The sequence below is a fragment of the Sapajus apella genome, unplaced genomic scaffold (genome assembly GCF_009761245.1).
Source record: "Sapajus apella isolate SASKATOON/1434 unplaced genomic scaffold, GSC_monkey_1.0 scaffold61, whole genome shotgun sequence".
NCBI classification, from domain to species: Eukaryota; Metazoa; Chordata; class Mammalia; order Primates; family Cebidae; genus Sapajus; species Sapajus apella.
Window position 1 is genome coordinate 10,591,208 of NW_022437001.1, and position 25,347 is coordinate 10,616,554.

Sequence of the window (25,347 nt, forward strand, 5' to 3'; positions counted from 1 at the left end):
AGAAGCTAATATTTATGGGTTACTTAATATGTGGTAAAACAGTAAATATTGACTGCATTAACTTACTTAATTCTCACAACACTCATAGGAGTAATTCTACAAAATGAAAGGATGAAGAAGTAGTTAGTTGAAGTGAACTCTGCATAGCCCGGGCCCTAACCCTGGAGTCTGGCTCCAGAGCCTACCCTCATAGAGCTACCATGAACTGCCTTCTGTCTCCAAGAAGAAAACCTTCTCCAATCTTATTCTCTACAAATGTATTTGCTAGCACCTTTTGATCAAAATGTTAAGCTGTTTCAGGCACAAATTTGTGATGCTATATGATAACTTCATGAAAATCAATCTCTTAGGTATCTCTTACAGGCTTACTGTGGAATCATATGCAGAAATTAAGAATTCATAATTACATTGAAAAATTACTTAACTTTCTCGTAAATATGGTGATGTTCATCCCCACAGAGAAACCGAGATAGAGGAAAAGGGAGATGATAGCTCCCATCCCGGGACTTGAGGGCATGTGATTATTGAATGAAATGGCCTAAGAAATGCACTGTTTACATTGTTTGGTTACTTCCCTGCTTACTCAGCATTTATAAGTTAAATCTATGGACATGAGGCCCTATTGTGTTTGCAGAATTTTGTTTTTACACTCGTGCAACTATACAATCCATGCATGTAGCAAAATTGGACTTGTATAAACTTAGGCTCCAAAAAACTGACGTGCTGTATTCCACGTCCTTGAACGTTACTTGAAAACTTCTACATTCACCTAGTTTACTTCAGGGTAAAAATGTTGTACCTCTTCACCTCTCTGATTGCCTGTACTCTGATAAGGATTCAGTCAACTCAGTATCCACTATCTCTCTGCTCAGCCTTAGATGCTGACCGATATTTAAATGACAGGAGCTCACTGATGTAGACATATTGATGATTTCAGGTTGCTCAAAGACCTATGACCTATGCAGCTTATTCTTAGATACCCAGCCTCTTTGAGGGCCAGTGTGCTGAGGTTACAGTTTATTTAAGGGCAAAAGGCAACAAAATAAGCCCAGTGAATGTGAGTGTGTGACTCCTCCAGTTGACACATAACCCGAATTTAAAACTTTTGTGCTACAACAAATACAAGGCATGTTTGATTAATGGATTTGGTTCCTGGAAACTGTCTTAGCAGAATTTACTTAAGGCTTTCAACTTTGTGCTACGAAATGAGAAGTTTAACCAGGATATCAGTTGATGCATTTCCTTTGCTATTTTTCTAAGAGCAAGACTGGAAAGTTTTATGACACTGTGTTCTCAGGCTGGCAGGATTTAAACAAACAAGATTCCCTTGACATGAGGAAAGGTTGCCTTTGTTCTTGTCACAGCCGTTTGTCTTGGGTTGAGCAGTACACTCATTTCTCATATATCTGGAAGGTGCTAAGATCAGTCGTTGACCTCGGATGGTAGTTCAGTGGACACTACACTGGTTACATTTTAAGATACATGTTTGTTCTTTATGTGAATGCCCTTAGGGCCTTTGAGGCTGCCCTGAGATAGAGGCAAGGGAAAGTACCACATTCCCATGCTACCTTCCTCTCAGGGTTAACATAAACTTTGCTTCTTCATTCACCCTGTCTGATGCCCATTGTTTCTAGATTTGGCCTTGCTTCTTAGGTCTTGCTGTAGTCACACATCCTCTGTACAATCCTGTCTTTCTCCCCACCCCTATCTACCTCCATTCCCTATCCCTGCTATGGTGACTGCCCATATCTAGACTCCCACTGGTTTTATTCCATGGCTTCAGACTTAACATTTACTTCTGTTTATCTGTGCCTTCTCCAAATCACTGAGAGATCTCAGCCATTTTTTTTTCCTCTCCCAGTACCCCCTGTTTCTCCCTCTGGTCAGTTTATACATCTGTCTATTGGATTTGCCATTACAAAACCATACACTCCTCTGAGGCTCTGTTCCTTCAAAGCCTCACCATGGGTGTCTGCTACCTGCAGTCCAGGCAGGTACCTGCAGTCCAGGAAGCCTTCCCTGGGCTCTTTCCACATGTGACCTCCTTTAAGTGTTCAGTAAATGCCACAGCCATGAGCGAACCCTGTCCTCACCAGAGACGAACTCTCTTGCCTCTAAACTCTCATGCTTTTAAAACTTGTTTGTTCACTGTCCCAACTTTTGTAGCTGTTATTATACAACCTTATACTGTAAGTATTCCTTTGTATTTCTCACCTTTCCTTCTCGATTTTAGCTCTGTGAGGGGAGGGCACATGGGTTAAAAATGTTAGTATCACCCACAGCACCTCACATAAAAGACACACTCTTTGTCCAATGAATGAGTCTCTTTCTCATGATGTCAGTGAAGAAGGAGGGGGGCAATGATATAAGACAGACACATCAGTATTTATTAAAATAAGATAAATAAAAATTGATTTCTCCATTCCTGTATCAGAGACAGGCAGCAGATCATAAAGACAGACAGAGGGTCAGGAAGGCTTGGAGAAGGACATTCTGAGTGGCCCAGAAAATATTCCAGGCAGCTGACTCTCCACAGGCGCTTTTCTTTTCCTGATTACTCTTCTGTTGTCTGGAATTAGCCTAGTTTCTCTGCCCTATGCCCCTAGGATATGTCCAGATATTTAGAGGCCTCCTATAGGCAGGTGTCAGTGTCTCTGACCAAAGTTGGCTACATGCATTATGCCCATACAAAGAAACTGACTATAAAATGTCTGCAAAAGAAGCCTTATTATTAATTGATACCTTCACATTATGATGTTGACACTGCAAAATTGTGCCTGAAAGACAAGAACTTTGCTCAGAGAGGCACATAGAGAGGTACATCAACCCCTGTTCCTTTGAAGGAACAAGCCCTTCAAAGTCAACAAAAATTTTATAAGCAAGAAATTGATTTCTCCCACCCCCAGCCCCCAGCCATGAACCCATCACCATTTCTGTGCTACCTGAGGTTCAGGCATAGATTAAAACCCCTGCTGGCTGTGAGTTTGGTCTGTGTTGACCTTGGGAATTTTATTGCTGCCCTTAAAGGCCATTCTAATTGCTTGGCTTCACAGTTCATCATCTTGTTACCTTAAGAGAATCCTAAGAGCTGGCTCATTTCTTCCCTTATCTCTTTGCATAAAGTTTAATGGATGTGTGATCTTTTCGCTTTTCTTTTTTCTGTGTCTGAAAGGTTGTGATAACAAAAATAAGAATGGCTACAAGCTTTTGTGAAGTTAATTATTTTAAATGAGTAAAAAAGACCAAGTACCTGAGAAGAGAATGGCTCAGAAATTGGAAAGAAAGCATGATGCTCTGCTACAGTTGGTTGATATTTGGCTCTTTTATTTTTCTCCTGAGAAACATAAGAGCCATTGAGCTCAGAGGACATGAACATCCTGCACAGGAAATAGATGGTGTGTGGAGGAGGCGAGGGGGGCACCCAGCAGTCATTCTCTGAATCCTTCAGTGAGCTTCCCTTGAATATGTCTGAGAAGCAAGGAGAGGGCTGGAAAACAGAGGCTGTGCTTGGATGGCTTCCAATACACTTCACAAAGCTCAGGAAAAGCTCAGCTAAGCCACATGCTTTTTATGTTTTCCCGAGGAAAGACTTTGCTTGTTGGTCTCAGGGTTAAGGAGTCTCAGCAAATTTTTATAGAGACACTAAAACATTCTCTTAGTATTTTCCTCTGTCATGGAAAGGAGCCCAGGGAATAAAATCACACTTATTGCCTGCTAGGCTAGTTGGCTCAGGGGAGAGATGGCGGGGCAGTGACTGTGTTGTGGGGCACCCTTAGTTTCACTAGGTGTATCAATGTGTGTGTGTGTGTGTGTGTGTGTGTGTGTGTGTGTGTGTGTATAAAAGCACAAAATCCTGAAATGCACACATCTACCTTTCTGAGTTTAGTTTCTTCAAGTTTCAGCTAAGATCATATGTGTACACACACACACACACACAAACATACGACAGAATGAACACCACGTTCATCTTTCTCTGGAGGACCAGGTAAACCCCATGTAAATTGTGAGGTATGGAGAGACACAAAAGTGAGAGACAAGTGTCAACAGTCTCAAATCTGCCAAGAGCTTCCCCCCCCCAAAAAAAACATATTTTAAAGCAAAAACTAAAGCATTTACTGTTCCTTTGTGAGAATGATTTGGGATGTTCATTGGAGAAAAAAGGCCATTTATGAACAACTTAGCCTTGCTTTGGCCTGTCATAGTCACTGTGTTTATTTCAGAACCTGAGATTTACACTGACTGAATATTAACAGAGAAGAAAACCTGGAATCATTGGAATTTGCATTTGCCAGTACCATTTTCCATTATCTGCTCAACTTAAATTGTTTCTTTCCTAGAAAAAAAAAGTATTTTTAGCTCTCTCACTTATGCTCTTCCATAGAAGGCTTACTACTATTTTAAAGAGTTTACCTTTCTCACAAACTTGTAATTTTCTCATTCATAATTAATGCTTTCCTATATTGTCATTTTCCTGAAATTTTAGCCATAAAAAGTATATATAATTATGCTAAACAGAGACACTGGAATATTGTTAGTATCAGGATATTGTTAGTATCTAACCATGTTCCTAGGTTTCGAATATTATGTGTTTCTTTTTCTCCCCAGTGTTTTGCTTCTATTCTAGTAGAACTGGAAACCAGACTTGTTTGGGTTTTGTTTCTTTGGTTGTCTGATTGTAATTTATAATTAAGTTAAGAATCAACTGGTCAAATAAGTGAACATGGAAGTGAAATAAAGCAATTATCCTTATGCTAATGAGAAAATCTGCAAAGTTTTCTCTTTTAAATGCTTTTAAGAGAAATATTTAATTAGAATTGTCACTTAATAGTTTGCAAGAAAAAAATGTGGCCACTTATTTTTTTAATTTTCTAACTAGAAAGAGCATATAAAGTATTGAGCACTTCATTCAGGATAGTATGATGCAGGATGCTTAAACAGTAAGTCCATGCTGTTTGGGAGCTATCCCACTGCATACAAAAATACAGTCAGTTACTTGACTGCAGTAAGTGGAAGTAGTTCTACTTCAGCCTGATAAAGCAGTGCCACCTACTGCACAGAAGCTGTATTTTATGTTTGTAAGTTAGTAGAAACTGATCTCTGCAGAGCTAAGCACAGAACAAAATCAGTTTTCACTCTGTTATCATTTAAAATTTACACCTGGGTTAATTTATTGAAGTTTTTTCTAGTGCTTTCCTGTGTCTATTAGTCCGCCCATTCGTATGGAGAGCAACAAATAAGAAAGTGAGAAAGAGAACAGGAGATTGAAAAACACAAATAAGAAAAAAATAGGAATATAGGATGTTCATTCTTGGTATCTATTGATGTATCTTTTATTATGAAAAAGAAAATCCAGTGTACCTCCATTTTTCCTTTTACACATGACAGTAACATAAGAATCAACTGATGCTTGTTTAAATTGAACCATTGTTCACATTTTATTCTAGGCTGCCTATAAGTTTGTCCAATAGTAGATGATTATGCATTAATAGGCCTCTTTGACATTCCTCTTTCTCTATGTTTTTATCCTTATAATAGCACTTAAGTCTACAATATTTTTAAACAACAATTTCTAACATTCTTATGTATTTTACATTATAGCATCACATGGGCATTTCATAGAATATTAACATGAACATATCTTTTTATTATGTTGGGGCCATTAATTATCCTTTCAACCCTTTCAGTTTATTTCATCTAGCCTATTATACCACAACATAAAATAAATAAGTGACAGTAGACATGGTACAGTAGTGATTATGATTCTTTTTATTATTCTCTGTCCCTCTTTCAAGGTCTTAACTGGTTATTTATCTCTCATATTACTCACAATAATGCTTGCACTCTTATGATGAGGAGATCATATCATTTCAGTTCCTGCTTTATAATTAATTTCGCAGCATGCACTCATTCATATTAAATTGTATTTGTCCATTAATTTATTTATATATTAATGGAATGTCATACAGTCAAGAATTTATGATATTTAACATTTGCCAGGGCTTTGATCTCCAAATTAACTGAAATAGAACATAAATTGTTTCTATATCATACCAAAGTCATAATTGTATAATTGATGCACGTTAGAAATCTAGACACACAAATAGCACAAATGGTCTCAATTTTGCATTCTCATTTGAAGAACAGCTATTTTAATCCAAAATACTGCCCCAAACTTGACTTGCCTATACCTGGCTATATCTTTTTAAAACGTTGTTATATTTATTGTAGTTGTTCTCATTCAATTAAAACTTACTGAGTATTTACTATAGGTGAGGCACTATGCTAAGTTCTAGGGATTCAGTGATTAAAAAATAAATTCCTTGCCCTCAGTGAGTTGTCTTTCTTGCAGAGGAAAACAATGAGTAGTGTGTGAATAGTCCTGGAACAGTAAGGACAAGAAGCTATGGGCACAAAACGAAGTCAGCTCAACCCAAACTTCAGGGAACAGGGAAGGGGAGTAGGGGGGAAGTGAAGGAAGACTTCCTAGAGAGGAGAAATCCTGAATTGAGTTTGCAGAGGAGATAAAAGTGTTGTCAGGAAGAAAAGTAGAAATAGAGTGTTCTAGGAGAGGAGATAGGATTTGCAAAGACATTGGGATGAGAAAACAGGATAGGTTTAAGGAAATATATGTTGTTCACTTCACCTGAGACTCAAGACAGCAGATAAAGTTCTGAAAGATGAGATTAGACAAATATGCAAAGTTTAGATAATGGAGAATCTTTCATTAGTTTGAACTTTATTCTGCATGCTTTAATTTTGTTGTTGTTGTTGTTTTCAAAATATTTTAAGAAGTAAGAAGTGAGTGATAGAATCAGATACAAACTGATTAGAAATCTTTCTGGCAACACTGTTGAGAAGGGAGTTCAGTAGAGTATGACTGGAGGAAGGGAGATGGGTTAGGGAGTGGTCCTGGAAGTGATCCAGGGGAGGGCAATAAACCACAATGTGCGTGGACAAGGAGGGGATGCATGCTGATAGACTATTATGGTAATAGAACTAATTTAATGAGGATTTTTACATGTATGTTCAGACAAACAAATTCGTGTGAAAATTGCAGAAGAGGAAGTCCAGTCAAACTTTTTTCCCAGTATGAGAAAAGTTTGATAGCACAACTCACTGAGATACAGGCAGTGCACAGATTAAAGATGAGCAGAGAAGAGAGGCAATCTGCTGCAAACATGTCAAATGCATCTACGTGGAGAGATCCGATGGGTGGCTGCTTATAGACATGGCAGAGTTCAGGAGACATAATTAAAGACCTTCAGTTCTAATCTTTTTGAATCCTTAAGAATATGTCTGACTTCACTGAAAAATTTAAAATAAGTTGGAAGTTGGTTCTGCGTTATATTCCAAGACCTTCCTTCATCTATTGCACTGTTCTTACCCCCCTCCCCCCAGAGGACTGGTATGAACAGTTGTATCCCCTCATCCTTACCCTGAAGGACTGCATGGGAGAAGTGGTGAACCGAGCCAAGCAGTCCCTGACGTTTGTGCTCCTTCAGGAACTTGCATACAGCTTGCCCCAGTGTCTGATGCTGACGCTAAGAAGAGACATCGTCTTCAGTCAAGCAGTAGGTGCCTGTTGTTATTGTTAGTACAAACAGTGCCGAAGTGTTAACATCAGGTCTTTGATGATGATAGAATTCTGATTTGGACAGTTTTATTTTTAAAAAGATCCTTAAAGTTTTGGTACCTCATTTTTCTAATTCATGATAAATATCAGCTGAATATCCGAAGCAAAGTTTATGAGACCTTAAGTATTTATTTCTGAAAAGAAATGGTCAAGTCTCCAAAATATAAATTCTGCTTCACAGGGCATGAAGTCTGTGAAGGAAGTGGTTGCCATCTTTGTATTATTCTCTGGGGTCTACATGCAGTGTAAGGGAAGGGATTGTTGCCTTGCACTGCAGGTGACAAGCTAGGACTTGGCAAGGGGGTCTGTTGGCAGCTGCTTGTTTGGACAGCTCCCCCATTAATCCTGGGACAGGGTTTCACAATGATCTCTTATTTTGTTTTTAAAATAAGTTTCCAGGGCAGTAAGGCTTGGATGGGAGGTTTGACAGGGCCACCTTCTTTGTCTACACCCAACGCGATTCATAACGCCAAGGCCTGCCTCCATCACAGTGGCTGTGCTGGTGCCTTCCTTCACCCCAACTCCCTCCAGCCCCATGAAAAGGAAAAAGACTTTTCTTTCCTAACATTCTAGGAAAAGGGAATGTTTTAGCCAAACTGTCCCTTTCTCCCATTATTTCATGAAGGGTCCAGTGGCACGTGGCGCTAACCAGGTATGGGAAACATGCTCTGCCCTATACATACATGTTTCATCATGGTGTTCTTTTAGTGTTCTGTGAAATGGTTACTGCCATCTCTATTCTACATGTACAGAAAATGATAAAATTTGCAAGTGTTTATGGTTTTACTGTTAGAAATGGTAAACATAAGATTTGAAGACCCATCAGTCAACCTGACTCCTGTCCATATTCTTTCTCCCTTTACACGTCTACCTTCCCCAAGACTTTTATACACAGCAATCCTACATCAAAGACTGTCAGCTTGTTTTAATATGTCTACCAAATGGTTGTAGCTTTGTTACACATACCTGAGAATTGAAACTGTGATGCCTCAGAAGTCTTAAATATTTCAAAATAAAATGAATACATTTGCCAGCTGCAGTAAATCTTATCAATATTTTGTTTTCAGCTTGCTGGATTGGTTTGTGGTTTTATCATCAAATTACAGACAAGTCTGTATGACCCAGGCTTCCTACAGCAGCTTCACACAGTGGGGTTGATAGTACAATATGAAGGACTGCTGAGTACATACAGTGAGTATTGCTTTAGTACCAGTTAAAATCACATTTCTATTCATAAGGATATTTAATCCATAAATTTTTCAGGAAAACATAAAAATAAGAGGTAAACTTTTATTGCACCAAGTATTACAAAAATAATGTAACTTTCAGTTTTTTGCATTTACCTTGTGACTTACTTTTGCCTCCTATTATGTTTTGAAAATTGAATTATAGATTACTTCAGAGTGGACTCCTGAGCAGCTATCTGGCTTTTTTAATATAAAAGGCTCTGTGCCAACATAGTTTGAATGACTAGATTTTTAAAGTCTCAACTCTGTAATGTCTAGAACTGTACTGTTCAATATAGTAGCCTCGTGTGCCTCATGTGACTGTTGAGCACTTGAGATGTGTCTGGTCCAAATCAATATGTACTAGATATGCCTACCAGGTTTCAAAAACTAGTTTTAAAATATTTTTATATTAATAATTAATCATTTTGGCCGGGCGCAGTGGCTCATGCCTGTAGTCCTAGCACTTTGGGAGTCCGAGGTGGGTGGATCACCTGAGGTCAGGAGTTCAAGATCAGCCTGGCCATCATGGTGAAACCCCATCTTTAAAAATAATAATAATAATAATTAATCATTTTATATTTACAATGGAAATGGTATGTTGGATATACTGGATTAAGTAAAATATATTATTAAAATTAATTCTACCTTTTTAATTTCACTATTTTAAAAAATGACTACCAGGAAGTTTCAAATTACATATGTGGCTCACATACATCTGTTAAGACTGCCGATCAAGAATAGTAATGATCTCCTTCTCAGGCTTCATTTGTTAATGTATGGAGATACAAAACTAGCATGAACTTGGGTCAGTGATTATCAGTTCAGTTACCTTTGTTATTTCTAGATAGCAAATCTCTGTTATTTCTAGATAGCAAATATCAGTCTCAACAATGGAAAGAAAGGCACACAAATCATCAAGGGGTTAAAACCTCTCTGTGGTCTCACAGCAAATGTCCACATGCTTCCTTCCTTCAAAGAGTAGATTGACTTCTGAAGTCCATTGAAATGTTTCTCATTTCACTAAGGAAAACCTTCAGCCTCTGAGGAAAAGTGTCTAGAGTAGGTTCACTGCATTCAGAAACTCATTCACTAAAATGCTAGAACAAATTTCAGCAGGGAGGCATAGTAGCCAGTGACATTTTCCTCAAATGTTTGTTTGTAACTAAGTGCCTTTTCCATTGTTTAGGCGATGAAATTGGAATGCTAGAGGACATGGCTGTTGGCATTTCCGATTTAAAGAAAGTCGCATTTAAAATAATTGAAGCCAAATCCAACGATGTCTTGCCAGTTATAACAGGAAGACGGTAAGCAGTGCTCACTTCCTGGAGACCAGGCTGTGTTAGACACGTCGTGTTAACTCCTGTCACAGGAGGCAAGGGATTCAGGTTTGATTTGGGAATTTTTCTTCTGCTTTCTTTTCCTTTTTGGTAAGAAATAAACATGGGTGATATGATAAGGGATGATCTAGAAAAACTCCTGGTCATCTCATGAATGTTTTAAATTGTAGTGAAGTGAGTATGGCAGTACTTGCCCGCAAAATACTAGAAATTCAGAGTAATAGCCTGCATGAGAACATTTTTCTCCTTATTACTATCTCATCCAAAGCTCTGGGTGTTTTTACTTTTGTGGGAATTGTTCAGTTAATAGAGTCATAATTTTTGAAATGACTTTAAATTCAGTTAAAAGCAGCAACATTTTAGAAAAGATATATTTCTGTGTCAGGGGAACATAGCACCATTTTTCTTAATTATTTTTGACAACTCACTCTCAGACTGTGAGATTTCCGAGAAGGGTTTTCAATAAATAGCTTCAAAGGTCAGTGGATGAGAGGAAAAAATCAGAAATAATTAAGAAAAATGATAGTGTGTAGAACAGACCTCCAACAGAAGAGGTACATCCTATAGTAAGTTGTCTCAATCAGGAGAACTAACCATCCTGGCGTTAGTGCTTTTAATTGCTGCATGATGATATTTAAAATTTGAAACATTTTCAGGTCAGGTTCAAAACATGAATATATGAGAGGGAGAACCCTTTCGATGCTAGAGAGAGATGCAAAAGAGACTAAGTATAAAAGTTCAAAGTAAACTTGTTTTCCTGTTGATGGTAAACATAAAATAATTATTTTAAATTTTGTGGTGAAGGATGCCCAGAAACACATGGTTGACTGAGAAGTGACTTTCTTACACACACAAAAAAACCCACATGTGGGAGTTGAACAATGAGAACACATGGACACAGGGAGGGGAACGTCACACACAGGGGCCTGTCGGAGGGTGAGGGGTTAGGAGAGGGATAGCATTAAGCGAAATACCTATTGTAGGTGATGGGATGATGGACGCAGCGAACCACCATGACACATGTATAACTATGTAACCTGCACATTCTACACATGTACCCCAAAACTTAAAGTATAATTTTTAAAAACCCACATCCTCAGAAACTAAATATTTACCTAGAATTAGTGCTTAACTTGCCATTCACTGGGAGAAAAAGAATAAAATTGCTCATATGCATACCTGAAAAACAGTACAATTCTATATTTCTCTGAAGTTTATTATTAAAAGTAAAACGTTTTTATATACTTATATCCCAAAGTTTAAGGAAAGCTTACCAGGCCATTTGGTATAGGCAGAGTACAGTATGCTTTTTCTGAGGAAGTTCTTCAAGCAGTACCAAAATTCAAAAGTGATCATACAGGTGGGGACATGACTCCTAGAATGATGATGTGAGCAGCTTAGCGCACCCTGTCTCCAAAAGCAATGTTACAACCAGAAATAATCCAAAACAACCATTTTAGGACAAACAGAATAAACTGGATGCACACCACAAATTCAGAAGTACTTGTTTGTGAAAAACTAGTGAACATTGGGCAACATCAGTTAGAGTCTGTGGCATTTTGCTGAGGACTGCTCCCATCAACCCCGGCCCTGCGAACACAGTTTTCCTAGGGCAAGGCCATTAACACCAGCAGCTTTGCTACTAGAGGACTAACTTGGCTTGGATTGGAGTAGGAAATAGCACAATCCTGCATGTTGTCAGAAACAGTGGTGGTTTAGATTAACGAGTCTAAATCACCATTACAAAAAAAAAAAATAGGTATAAATTTAACAAAGTTAGTCTGAATGTTGTACACAGAACACATGAAATATTGCTGAGAGAAATTAATAGAATCCAACAAATGGAGAGACAGCCTGTGTTCATGGATTAGAGGACTCAATATTGTTTAAATAGTAATTCTTCATAATTGATTTATAGATTCATTGCAATCGCTATCTAAATCTCAGTAGTCTTTTTGCAGAAATTAGAGAGCCTAACCTAAAATTTATATGTAAATGCAAAGGACCCAGATATTTTGTAAAAGAAGAACAACTTTGCAAAAGAAGAAGAAAGTGGAAACCTTATACTTTCTGACTTCACAAATTACTACAGAGCTATGATAATCAAGACAGTGTAGTACTAGCATAAGAATATACATGTAGATTAATAGAATAAAATTTATTGTCCAGAAATAAATTATTATCCTTAAAATCAATTGATTTTCACGAGAGATCCCAAGGTAATTCATTGGAAACTAGAGAGTCTTTTCATAAAACGATGCTGGAACAATTGGCCTCTCTATATGTAAAGAGAAGAATTTACACATATACAAAAACTAGCTCATGATACATTATAGGCCTAAGTGTAAGCACTAAAACTGTAAATCTAGAAGAAAATGCAGGAGGAAGTATTTGTAAGTTGTGTTTAGGTAATGAGTTCTTAGACATAACCCAAAAATCAAGACCCATAAAAGAAGAAAATAGATAAATAGGACTTCATCAAAATTATAAACATTTAAACATCAAAAAATACCATTAAGTAAATGAAAAGACAAGCCACAAATTAGAAGATAATATTTACAAATCATATATTTGAAAAAGCACTCATATTCAGAATATGTAAATAAATGTTACAACTCAATAATAGTGACACCAAAAACCTAATTGAAATGTGAGCAAAAAGTTTGAATAGCCATTTCACCATAAAGGATATATGAATGATTTATAAGTACAAGAAAACATATTCAACCTAATTCGTCATTAGGAGAATAAATTTAAAATCACAGATGCCAATTCACTCACACTAGAATCATCAGATAAGAGCAAATGTTGGTGAGAATGTGGAAAACTTGGAACTCTTGTACATTGCTGGTGGAAATGTCACTTTAAAAACAGTTTGGCAGTCTTAAAAAGTTAAATATAAAATTACCGTATGACTCTTAGACATATACCCAAGAGAAAATGAAACGTACTTTCACACTATGGCTCATTCCCGCATGTTCATAGCAGCATTATTAATAATACCCCAAATCATGGAGTAATCCAAGTATCCATCAGCTAATAAATGTGTAGATAAAATGTGATATCTATACAATAGAATGCTATTCACTAATAAGAAGGAACAAGCTACTGATACGTGGCACAACATGGATGACCCCAAAAACATTATGCTAGGTGAAAAAGGCCTGACAGAAAAGATTATATACTGTATGAGTCAATTCATGGGATGTATGCAGAAAAATAAAATTCATTCATAGGAAATAGGGAGAAAATAGATGAGTGGCTTTCTGGACTGGCAGTAATAGTACAGTTGACTATAAACAGGCATACGGAATCTTTTTAAGTTGATGGAAATGTACTAAACCTGGATTATTGTCATGATTGTGAAATTCTGTAAATTCGCTAAAAGTATGAATTATATACTTAAAATGAATGAGTTCATATCAATTATTTCTTAAGCTGGTAAAATTATCACAAAGAAATTATATGTTTCACCTTTGGAACAATTTTAAAACATGAACTGACTCATTGATGCTTCTCATATTCCTGAAAGACTGTTAACCAGCTTATTGTAAATGGCATTGAGAGCAATTAAACAAAGAAAAATAATGTGCTTATTCATCTGAAGGTATTGCTAACATCCCTGCTTGCTAAATTCTTGGTATTTACCAGGTCTCTGTTTCATAGCTAGGAAGAGACAAGTCTCAGGGTCAGTGGTCCATACTCTTTATCAATAATGTTCTACTAGGAGAAATTAAAAAGATTTTCACAAAAATGCTCACTATTTGCTCTATGCTTATTTCTCCAATATGTATTTTACAATACCGCCATTCTAAATAGTTCTTGAAACACATGGATTTTCCCAGCCTCTGGGCAAAACTTTCTAAATTTCTATACTCACTGAATCAGAAGATGTCAATTTTTAAAATATATAAGTAGCTACTCTTATTAATCATATTCCAGGGACAGGGATGAGGCTGGAAACCATCATTCTCAGCCAACTAACACAAGAACAGAAAACCAAACACTGCCTGTTCCCATTCATAAGTGAGTGTTGAACAATGAGAACACATGGACACAGGGAGGGGAACATCACACACCGGTGACTGTCGGGGTGTGGGGGTCTAGGGGAGGGATAGCATTAGGAGAAATACCTAAGGTAGATGAGGGGGTGATGGGGATGCAGCCGACCACCATGGCACATGTATATTTATGTAACAAACCTGCATGTTCTGCACATGTACCCCAGAATTTAAGTACAATTAAAAATTTTTTTTTCAGCATTAAAAAAATAGGGATAGTTTTTAATGGACATTTCCAATGAAAAATGCTCTTGCGATATGTTAATGTTTCAAAATGACCAGAATTCCCAAAAGTTACAATCTAAGCAATAAAACCATTACCTTTCCATCAGCCCATCATAAACAGAAACACTCATCAAGAGTAATAACAATCAGGTCATACCAAAAAATTATATAAATGATTTGGTTTATTTAGCTTTACCTTATTGAAACAGCAATCATTAAATTAGTGTTCTTATTCTTAGGATTGATTGAGTTTTAAAAATAAATAAAGAAAAAAAATTGAGACTATCGATGCACATGACCCTGGGTATGCAAAAATGAACTAAACATTTCTTTCCTAAAGGAATTCAGAGGGAGGTAGAGAAGTCATACATGTAAATGAATTCTAACAATTTTTCATGTCAAGTAAGTTAGTAAGGAGAAGAATGAATGAGGAATATAAGCATATAGCAAACAGAAACCTAAATCAGTGCTATATTCCAACCCTTTTATTGTTTTCTTCCAATAAATCTAAAATAACATAAAACAAATAAGTAAGGCTTCTTCCCTTTGTCCTCTGCCTTCTTTAGAGAACATTACGTGGTAGAGGTCAAGCTTCCAGCCAGAATGTTTGAGTCACTGCCTCTACAGATTAAAGAAGGGCAGTTGCTTCATGTGTATCCCGTACTCTTTAACGTTGGAATCAACGAACAGCAAACTCTGGCTGAGAGGTAAGCTTTGGTTTAAGAGTGGCACTTGAGTTTTTTCTTTGTTCCTTTTAAGTATATGATGAGAAGTCCAACATGTGTCTGCATATAAAACTAACTCGATTTATAGGTAATATTTTCCTTTTTATCAATACCAAATTATTTGATGTAGAAGGTAAATTTTAATATTTAAGGAATCCTGGCCCAAATCAAATTTAAATGTGGCAAAAACATTGAGGAAAATCTTGGTGCTAATAATAAATAAAGCATTCGCATGGATTAACCTTCTTTGTTTACAAATACCTATGTGTATATTAAAGTTCGGAATTTATGTTGATACATACCTCCATATTGTAAACAGCTAATAGTGTCAACATTTTTATCTAAAACAGAATAGTCATCTTTTATTGTGTTTATTATAATAGTTATTATTTGGTAATGTTAACATTTTTTTTTATAGTGACCTGCTGAGCCAACAAATGATTGTATTATGATCCCATGAGTCACTGTTAAAAAAACAGGTTTTTTTTTGTTTGTTTGTTTTTTTGTTGTTTTTTTGGCGGGGCATGGTGGCTTACACCTGTAATCCCAGCACTTTGGGAGGCCAAGGCAGGTGGATCACCTGAGGTCAGGAGTTCGAGACCAGCCTTGCCAACATGGTGTAACCTTATTTCTACTACAAATACAAAAATTAGCTGGGCATGGTGGCAGGTGCCTGCAATCCCAGCTATTACTCAGGAGGCTGAGGCAGAAGAATTGCTTGAACCTGGGTGGCGGAAGTTGTGGTGAGCCTAGATTGTGCCACTGCACTTCAGTCTGGGTGACAGAGTGAGACTCTGTCTCAAAACAAACAAACAAACAAAAAAAAACAAAACAAAACAAAAATCACTTGTTTAAAATACTTATTTTTACATCTTATGTGTTTCACATATAGAGATTACAGAATATGTAGATAACAGTTAAAGATCATAGAACAGGCCAGGCGCAGTGGCTCACATCTGTAATCCTAGCACTTTGGGAGGCTGAGGAGGGTGGATCACCTGAGATCAGGAGTTCAAGACCAGCCTGGTCAACATGGTGAAACCCCGTCTCTACTAAAAATGCAAAAATAAAAATTAGCTGGGCATAGTGGTGTGTGTCTGTAATCCCAGCTATTCAGGAGGCTAAGAAAGGAAAATCGCTTGAACCCCAGGAGGTGGAGGTTGCAGTGAGCCTGAGATTACATCATTTTCTCCAGACTGGGCAACACTAGCAAAACTGTCTCAAAAACAAACAAAAAAGGATAATAGAGCATACTTTTGAAATATTTTGGAGAAAGAAGTTACTATCTTGGCTGTTGGGGCTGGCTGGAGAAGCTCCTTCACAGGCATCAATTTGGGGAGTTAGACATTCTTTGATATTATAATATTTAATAAGCTTTCTTGTCTATAATCCACTCTCCAAGTGACCCCTGCCCCATAGGTAAGTTTAAAAGTGCTTAGCATACTCATTGCCTTGATATTAAAGCACTTTTGAAAGCTAGTGTCTAGGATCAGATTATATTCTATTTATCTCTATATATTTGTTTCTCAGCAAATTCAGTGTTTGAGATGAATGATATTCCTGAGCATAAACTGTACAACTTGGAGAAGGGGAATAGCACTGTAAATTCTCTCTTCTTTGGTACGCTAGAGTAGAATGTTTTGGATTGGAATTAATAAAGCCTGTGATTGTGATCTTGAGAGACAGATGAGACTCTTCCATTTACAGACTTTTCAAAGACTAGTCAGCATTACATTTTTAAGGCTTCTAAACTGGACTAATTTGTATCATTCATGTCATTGTGACTGTTCTAGTTGTCAGTCATTTTATTTAAGAGGTGTCCTTTCCTTCTGATCTCTCTTGCATGCTAAGAGTGCACTTTTTTCACACATGTAAGCTGAGCAAGACTCACAAGACTGGAAAAGGAGGCAAAATGGCAAAGTAGAGAAAACACTGAGAGAAGCAGGAGGTCTGAATTTGCATAGCACTCTGACATCAACCAACTGCTAATTCGAGGAAGTCGCTTCCTCTCTGTTCTCTGAACCTCCTTTCCCTGATTCTGAATTTTGGGCATTATAAGGCAACATCTACGTGTTAGATATGCTATGTGATCTAGGAGTAATGTTTTACTACTGTTTACTCAAAACCAAAGTGTAGATGTTGTATATGACCATTCTTAGATAAATAAATACCACTGGTCTGCTTGGGCTACTGTAACAAACTACTATAGACTGGGTGGCTTAAACAACAGAAATTTGTTTCTCATAGCTCAGGAGGCTGGGATTTCCAAGGTCAAGGTTCTAGCCAATTTGGTTTCTGTTGAGGGCTTTTCCGGCTGTCAGACAACTGACCACATTGCTCCCTGTCTGTTCTCACAACCTATTCTTTGTGTTTGTGGAAAGAGAGAGCCCACCCTCATGATCTCATTTAACTTTACCCCTTATAGGCCTTATCTCTAAATACTGCCGTTTTGGGGGTTAGGGCTTCCTCATACGAATTTTAGGACAACACAAACATTTACTTCATAACACTATTATTATTCCAGCAAGGATGGTTTATTTTATTTATTTATTTATTTATTTATTTATTTATTTATTTAGAGACAAGGCCTCACTCTGTTGCCAGGCAGGAGTGCAGTGGCACGATCTCGGCTCGCTGCAACCTCTGCCTCCCTAGTTCAAGTGATTCTCCTGCCTCAGCCTCCTGAGTAGCTGGGATTACAGGCATGTGCCATCATGCCAGTAATTTTTGTATTTTTAGTAGAGATGGGTTTCACCATTTTGTCCAGGATGGTCTCCATCTCTTGACTGCGTGATCTGCCTGCCTCGGCCTCCCAAAGTCCTGGGATTTTAGATGTGAGCCACTGCGCCTGATGAAGGATGGTATTTTTAAAATACCAGTTGATTGTAGTGTCTGAAAAACTTAGAAGAGTATCTTTCAGATTCTATGGAAACTCCTCTAGATTTTGGGCGTCTGTATCCCTGTTCTCCAAGTTCAACTCTATAGATATTGAACACTGACTTTGTATCAGGCACTGCTCTTCAGAGCTATGGGGCATAAGGAGAATAAAGGGTAACAAGAAGCATGGAATCTGATTCCTATCCTGAAAGAATGTATAATCCAGTGAGGAAGACAAGTCAACAAACATTACATTACAGTTTGGCTGATGCAATAATTAAAGGTGTGGAAGGGACAGGAATAGTGCATAAAAGAAAGTGATTCACAGATGGGGGATGAGTCCATGGGGGAAGTATCAAAGAAGACATGAGCCAGGCTTTAAAAGATGAATCAGAATTAATCAAGCCATCAAGGAAAGTAAGACATTCCAGTCAAGGGTGGATAGCACGTGAAAAGTCCCAAAGGCGTTGAGACACTGCTGCTAAGTGAGGACGGTGTAGCTACATTCCTACAAGAGGCTTTGGAAGACGTCGTGGAAACTTAGATGCTAAACTAAGGAGATTATAAGACGTCATCCTTTCAGGGAGGAGAGAAGCATTGAAGTTCAGTGAACTGACAGCATGAAAAGTATGTTAGACTAATTTTTCCAGCATTTCATTTATTGCATGGTGCAATGTCTGGTACATAGTTGATACTAAATATTTTTTGTATAAGTGAGTTCATTTTTCATTCAGACTGAATGATGACCAGGGTCTAAAAGATAAATTGGACGTGAAAGAGACTAGAGACCTAATTCTGTGGTATTTGGAAAGCTTTAGGAGAGTTCAGACTGGATATAATTAAATGTCTTAATATATAATGACAATTCTCAACCACTGTTGAGAAAAAGAAAAAAGGAAGAGACACAAAATGACTGAGGAATAGTGGGTAAGGTGAGGAAAAGAGGAAATCCAAAATGACGCCTAGATTTTGAACCTGCATTAGTGCCAAAATATTGGGGATTATCAATATTTGCTTAGAAAAGATTCAAAGGAGGAGGCAGTTTTAATTTTGGATTGTGTTGCATTTGAAGTGGAGTGGGAAAATGCACACTGAAGTTTTCCATTGACATCTAGAAATCCAGCTTTTGATGGAGATACTACTGGAAGCCATTTACATAGCATAGTTTTATAGAGAGACAAGTAGGTTTTAGGTTTGAACTTGGTCAGTTCTCAAAGAGAACACAAGGTTAGTGACACACAGGTAGACAGGTTCATCTTGAACAAGAGGTGGGGGACTATTTGTACAGAACCATTTGACTTCATGGTATGAATAGAAAAAAATGTCAGCAGAAATAATCTACTCTCTGGGAAGAGGGCTCTACATGTGCCTACAGCAGTTGATAGTGTGGGCAAGATTGCATGCAGCCCAGTGCCCAGTGCTTGTCTTCTGGACCCCTCCCTGTGTTGCCATGAGTGAAGTGGAAGGTTGGATAGATAATAAGAAAGAAGGTTTGGTTAAACACATACAGGGATGCAGCCCTGCAGTGGAGGTGTGGAGTAGGGTGGGAAAACTAATATCCGTTATGCTCATGCACAGAGGCTGGTATTTTACCCATGGTATTTCATCTAAGTTCACATTTGATGATTGTGAGGATATTTGATGTGTTAGAAATGATTAGTGAAATCCGGACCAGTGGAGATTGGAGTATGTTTGAAATCACCATTGGGCAATGTAGATTGAAAAATGAGGCAGACTCTTTCCTTCGAAAACTGTTCCAATCTATTTAAAAAGGAAAGGTAAAATGTGTTACTTCCTGGTACTATTTTATAACCCATAACTGTTTTCTTTCTTCTCTTTGTAGGTTTGGAGATGTCTCTTTGCAAGAAAGTATTAATCAGGAAAACTTTGAACTTCTACAAGAATATTACAAGATATTTATGGAAAAGATGCCTCCTGATTGTGAGTATGCAAGTTACAGAAGACAACAGTAATGTTTTCTTGATTATAAATCTTTAGAAGTGGTCATACATAGAGGCCAATGGACTAAAAAAGCATGGGGTGGGGATGCGAGAATGATTTTAAAGTTATCTGAGGCTGGGCGTGGTGGCTCAAGCCTGTAATCCCAGCACTTTGGGAGGCCGAGGCGGGTGGATCACGAGGTCAAGAGATCAAGACCATCCTGGTCAACATGGTGAAACCCCGTCTCTACTAAAACTACAAAGAATTAGCTGGGCATGGTGGCGCATGCCTGTAATCCCAGCTACTCAGGAGGCTGAGGCAGGAGAATTGCCTGAACCCAGGAGGCGGAGGTTGCGGTGAGCCGAGATCGCGCCATTGCACTCCAGCCTAAGAACAAGAGCGAAACTCTGTCTCAAAAAAAAAAAAAAAAAAAAAAAAAAATTTATCTGAACCAAAAAGACTGATTGTGAAGGTTGCATGTGCAATACCTGTGTCATTCTCTTGGTTGCCTTCTTGAATGTGTCCTGCTGTTCATTCGGAGACAGTAATTTCATTGCTACTGGAAAATGCCAAATAATAAAAAAATTGGACATTATAATTAGACATTTAATAGTCTGACAAAAAATTTTTTATAATTCTTAACCATATAAAAGACTTGAATGAAGATTTAAGTCTCCATTTGTAAGCTACATCACACATAGGACACATATGTAGGAGAACACCAGATATAACACCAGTTCTACAAGGTAATATTAAGCACTTATTAAATATGTGTATTGCAATATTTTACGCAATAAAAAGGTAAGGCACCCAAGCCTTTCAAAATGTGTTTTACACTTTTGGGTTTTTTTTTTTTTTTTTTTTTGGAGGGGGCCATTGCTCAATTCTACATTTCTTTTCTTCATTGTATTAAGCACATAACATTTGAGCAGTCCAAAATCAGAGAGCTGGGAATATATTTGGAATTCGTCTATAAATAGTATAAATATGTTGAGATATTCATGTTAATAAGAAGCTAAGTTTTAATAAGTAGGAAAATTATAATATTTTAGCTAAAAGCTGTAATCAAAGTCTACTTGTTACTTCTTGTTGTGTAATCATGGGCAATTTGCTCACTGATTTATATTCTGTTATTTAGTGTGAAACATCTTAGGTGGTGGAGTGTTTATGTCTTCGCTACCTAATGAACATGTTATCAAAATATTGCTATGGCATATGCATACCCATGTGTGGATAGTTAAAAATGTCACTTGCAGTTTTTATATTATGATTTATATTATTTTATTTTAAATCAAATATTATTTTTTGCCAAAATGAATTTAAGTACATGGAGATTCTTTGGCAGCAAGCATACTTTGAGTATTAAATTTGTTAATTACCTGAAAAGTTAATAATGTAGCTAAAACTATTTTTTCTTTAGGAATTAATGAAAAAACAGTTTACTGTAACTTGGATATTAATAATTTTTTTAACAAATTACTTATAATTTGGAAAAAAAAGTCTCCGAATTTTTATCAGTAGCTTGATAAAAATTATATTTTTTAATATTCTTGAAAAGTATATGTGGTCCCCAGGCTAGCAGCATCAGCATCACCAGGAAACCTGTTAGCAATGCAAATTCTTAGGCTCCACTGTGAACCTACTAAACTCTCCGAGTCTGTTTTCATAGGCCTTTGAGGTGACTTCGGATCCATGAAAATGCTTGAGAACTAATGATATGCCATCCTTACACAAAACATATATTACAAAGTAGGTTGTTGGCAAAGTCTGTGAAGGCTTTCAGTACTAAAAACAATCATTTTGCTAAAGAAATATGTATAAATACTGTTGAAATATTACCTGAGATATCAAATACAAAATAATTCTATATTCAAGTAACTTAAACTCTTCATAGGAATATAAATTTAAAAAATTTTAGCCCTGGCAACATGGTGAAACTCCATCTCTACAAAAAAATATAAAAATTAGCCAGGCACAGGGCGTGTGCCTGTGGTCCTAACTACTCAGGAGGCTGAGGGGTGAGAGGATCACTTGAGCCTGAGAGACAGAGGCTGCAGTGAGCCAAGATTGCGCCTGGGTGACATAGTGAGACTCTGTCTCGAAAATAATAACGTGAGATTCTATATAGTGCTAATCAAATGTAAACAAGTAGTTTTCAAAACATGTAAATATATTTTTCTACTTGAAAGCGAGATGGAATTTTGCATAAAACTGATTGGATTTCATGGCTCACACAGTTGTCTGAACATACTGGATTTTTTTCTGATATTTAGTTCCTGTATTTTTGAGACAACCGTATTTGGTACAGAATAGTGGTTTAGTTTGGCTGTGGTTGTGCTCCATAAGAGAAGTACAAATGCAGTTCTATACAGTTACCATGACATATGGGTTTGTTCCTCCTGTAGACATATTGCAAGCCAAAGCATGATTTGAGTTGTGCTCTGTTTAAGGATAAAACCATAAAACTTTTATAAGAGTATGAATAGAGGTTAGGCCATTTGCTAAGAATGAAAGAACTGTTCATGCTGGGTCATATTCATAATCCATATAATCTGTTATTTTCCTTCTTTCATAGTGAAATCAAGGGGTAATTTATGTCAATGTTAAAGGATAGGTTAATTTCTTAAACATATTACTTTCACTTTATTATGGATGTGCTGACTTTTAATTTACCGATCCTCTTTTTAAATGATTTATGAATTAAGTAGTTGAATTCTATCTATTTTCAAAGTAAAAAAAAGTTTCTTCTCCAAAGATTTTCTTAACCTTAAGGGATATCTGTGACTTTTGTTATATCAGGACTTAATGATAAACTAATTTATTCACTCCCAGTCAAGTAGCTCTCATCATTTTACTCTTCTCATATAGAAACATTTATAGACTAAATATTCTCCCCAAATGTCTTCTAATTCTATTATATATGTAGCAATTTTAATATATAGTCTCAATTCAGCAATCTGCAAACATGGAATAGTTTTATTTTAGTTAACTACTACCAGTTTTATGAAGCACTCATCAACCTTTAGAAGTTAGTAATTGGGGATAGGGGAATGGATAATTAAAATTGCCAGTCAATATACCCTTTTAATATGTTTAGCATAGTCTGGTGCTTTTAGACTATTTAAAATCTCAGTTTCATTTGGAATAAATATTCAGCGAAATTCAGATATTGTTATCCTCCACCCCCATCTTCCTTGCAACTGCAAAAAGGCCATTAGTGCAAGTCCTGGTAGGACAGGGAGACCTCTATGTCTTTCCTTTGGAGAATTTTATGGGCTCTAGAACTGGGATGTGCCTGTAACAGAGAAAGAGGGCATGTATAAGAATCCCAAAAGTGAACAGTAAATCTTTCCTGTAAATCTTTGCTGAATCTTCAGCTGCAGCAAGTAATATATTGTTGATCCTCAGTATCTGTGTGTTCTGTGTCTGCAGATTCAATCAACCCAAGATCAAAACTATTTGGAAAAAATAAAAATAAAAAATAACTCTGTGATGACGAAAATATTATTAAAAATTTTAAAATATAGCATAACAACTATTTCTATTTCCAAAACATTTATATTGTATTAAGTATTCTAAGTAATCTAGGGATAATTTAAAGTGTAGGAGAGGATGTGCTTAGGTTATAAGCAAACACTATATCGTTTTATTTAAGAAAATTTAGCATCCATGATTTTGGTATCTTCTGGAGTCTTGGATCCAATCCTTATTGGATACCAAGGGATAACTTATATATCTGTCAGATAGACAAAGCTGTTGATGACTACTCTACCTGGGGACATGTATTGTGTGTTTCTCCCACCAAATCTCCGTTACATGTGATGCAGCTCTCAGACAGTTGTTCTTCTGCTGACTCTAAGGCACGAGAAATCTTCAGAAGTTACTTCCCCTGAGGCCCTAGCTGTGATATTCACTGGCCCCTTTGATCAATCTGGGAATTCCACTGTGGCAGTTATTAGTAGTTCTCCCTTTTCTTGCTCTAATCTTCCTGTTGGGCTTGATGATCGCAGACATCCTTCACGTTCCCTTTTGTGCCTACCTAAAGCATTCAGACACTTAAATTTTGTGTTAGAAATAAAATAAAATAGTACTTCTGTAAATCGCTAGCACAAACTACTTTGTGTGTCGTCACCACTGCATCTCATACATAATTCAGGGCTTCTGGAAGAAGCAGATAAAGCCCCTTCTATCTTCCTCTTTCCTTTAAAGGAGGAGGGACCAACTATTAAAGTATTACAAGTAACTTCTCTTTCCTTTCTCTAATAATAATGCTCATATCTTTTGCATTTTATCTGTAACAAAGAAGAAAAATATTGTCATATTGCTCTAATGAAATTGTACTGTATTGATGCCTGTGCTCGCACTATAAGGATGAGCTTCCTAGCACTGTGAGCTAAGAAAGAAAGACAGACAGTGCTTTTTTTTTTTTTTTTTAACTTGTATACTTTTTATACAATATTTGACATTATGTGGGTTTTTTTTTTTTTTTTTTTTGAGAAGGAGTCTTGCTCTGTTGCCTAGGCTGAGTGCAGTGGCACAATCTTGGCCCACCACAACCTCCACCTTCTGGGTTCAAGCGATTCTCCTGCCTCAGCCTCCTGAGTAGCTGGGACTACAGGCACGTACCACCATGCCCAGCTAATTTTTTGCAGTTTTTTAGTAGAGACGGGGTTTCACCATATTAGCCAGAATGGTCTCAATCTCCTGACCTCGTGATCCACCCGTCTCGGCCTCCCAAAGTGCTGGCTTGTATATATAGTGTTTCATCGACTACATAAATAAGGATTGTATACAAAACACTTTTTAGAAAAAAATAATTTAGTATTTTAATGAGGGTAAGTAGAATGTAGTTGTGTATATGTGTGTGTATGCACAATTTTTACTTTAAGCCTCACGTTCAATTTAATAAATATCGGTGAAGATAATAATATGTGGAAAAGCCTGTGCTATTCAGTTTGAATGATAAAAGGTGAATAAGATGCAGCCTGTGCACTACTAGCTTTCAATTGAAATACTTAAGGTAATCAAATAATAATCTACGTTAAGGCTAAACCTCTTTCTGCAATAATAGTTGCTATTTTGGAGTGTTGATTCCTTTTCTGAATAGTTTAGCTTTGCTGTTGTTACTGTTGTCCAAAAACTTTTACATTCTACTGATTGCTTCTGACACTCATTGTATACTTACACATTGTCACAGATTTTATTTTTGCACCGGAAAAATAAAACATCCTTTGCATGATTTATATTTATAAAAAATAAGAAAATAGGATATAAATCCAATATTTTACAGGCAATTAACTTCAGGGAATTATTTGAATA

The 25,347-nt window shown here is 36.9% G+C and overlaps 1 protein-coding gene across 8 annotated transcripts in view; it reads left to right on the forward strand.

Annotated features, from left to right (window-relative positions):
• The window catches only part of INPP4B (inositol polyphosphate-4-phosphatase type II B), an 841,422-nt gene that overhangs the window by 734,055 nt on the left and 82,020 nt on the right, over positions 1-25,347 (forward strand). For all 8 annotated transcript variants that reach the window (XM_032246545.1, XM_032246548.1, XM_032246546.1 and 5 more), the window contains 5 exons: positions 7,399-7,571; positions 8,701-8,824; positions 10,049-10,166; positions 15,052-15,192; positions 19,931-20,028. In XM_032246545.1, the coding sequence (XP_032102436.1) occupies positions 7,399-7,571; positions 8,701-8,824; positions 10,049-10,166; positions 15,052-15,192; positions 19,931-20,028 (654 nt within the window). The remainder of the gene's footprint in view (positions 1-7,398; positions 7,572-8,700; positions 8,825-10,048; positions 10,167-15,051; positions 15,193-19,930; positions 20,029-25,347) is intronic.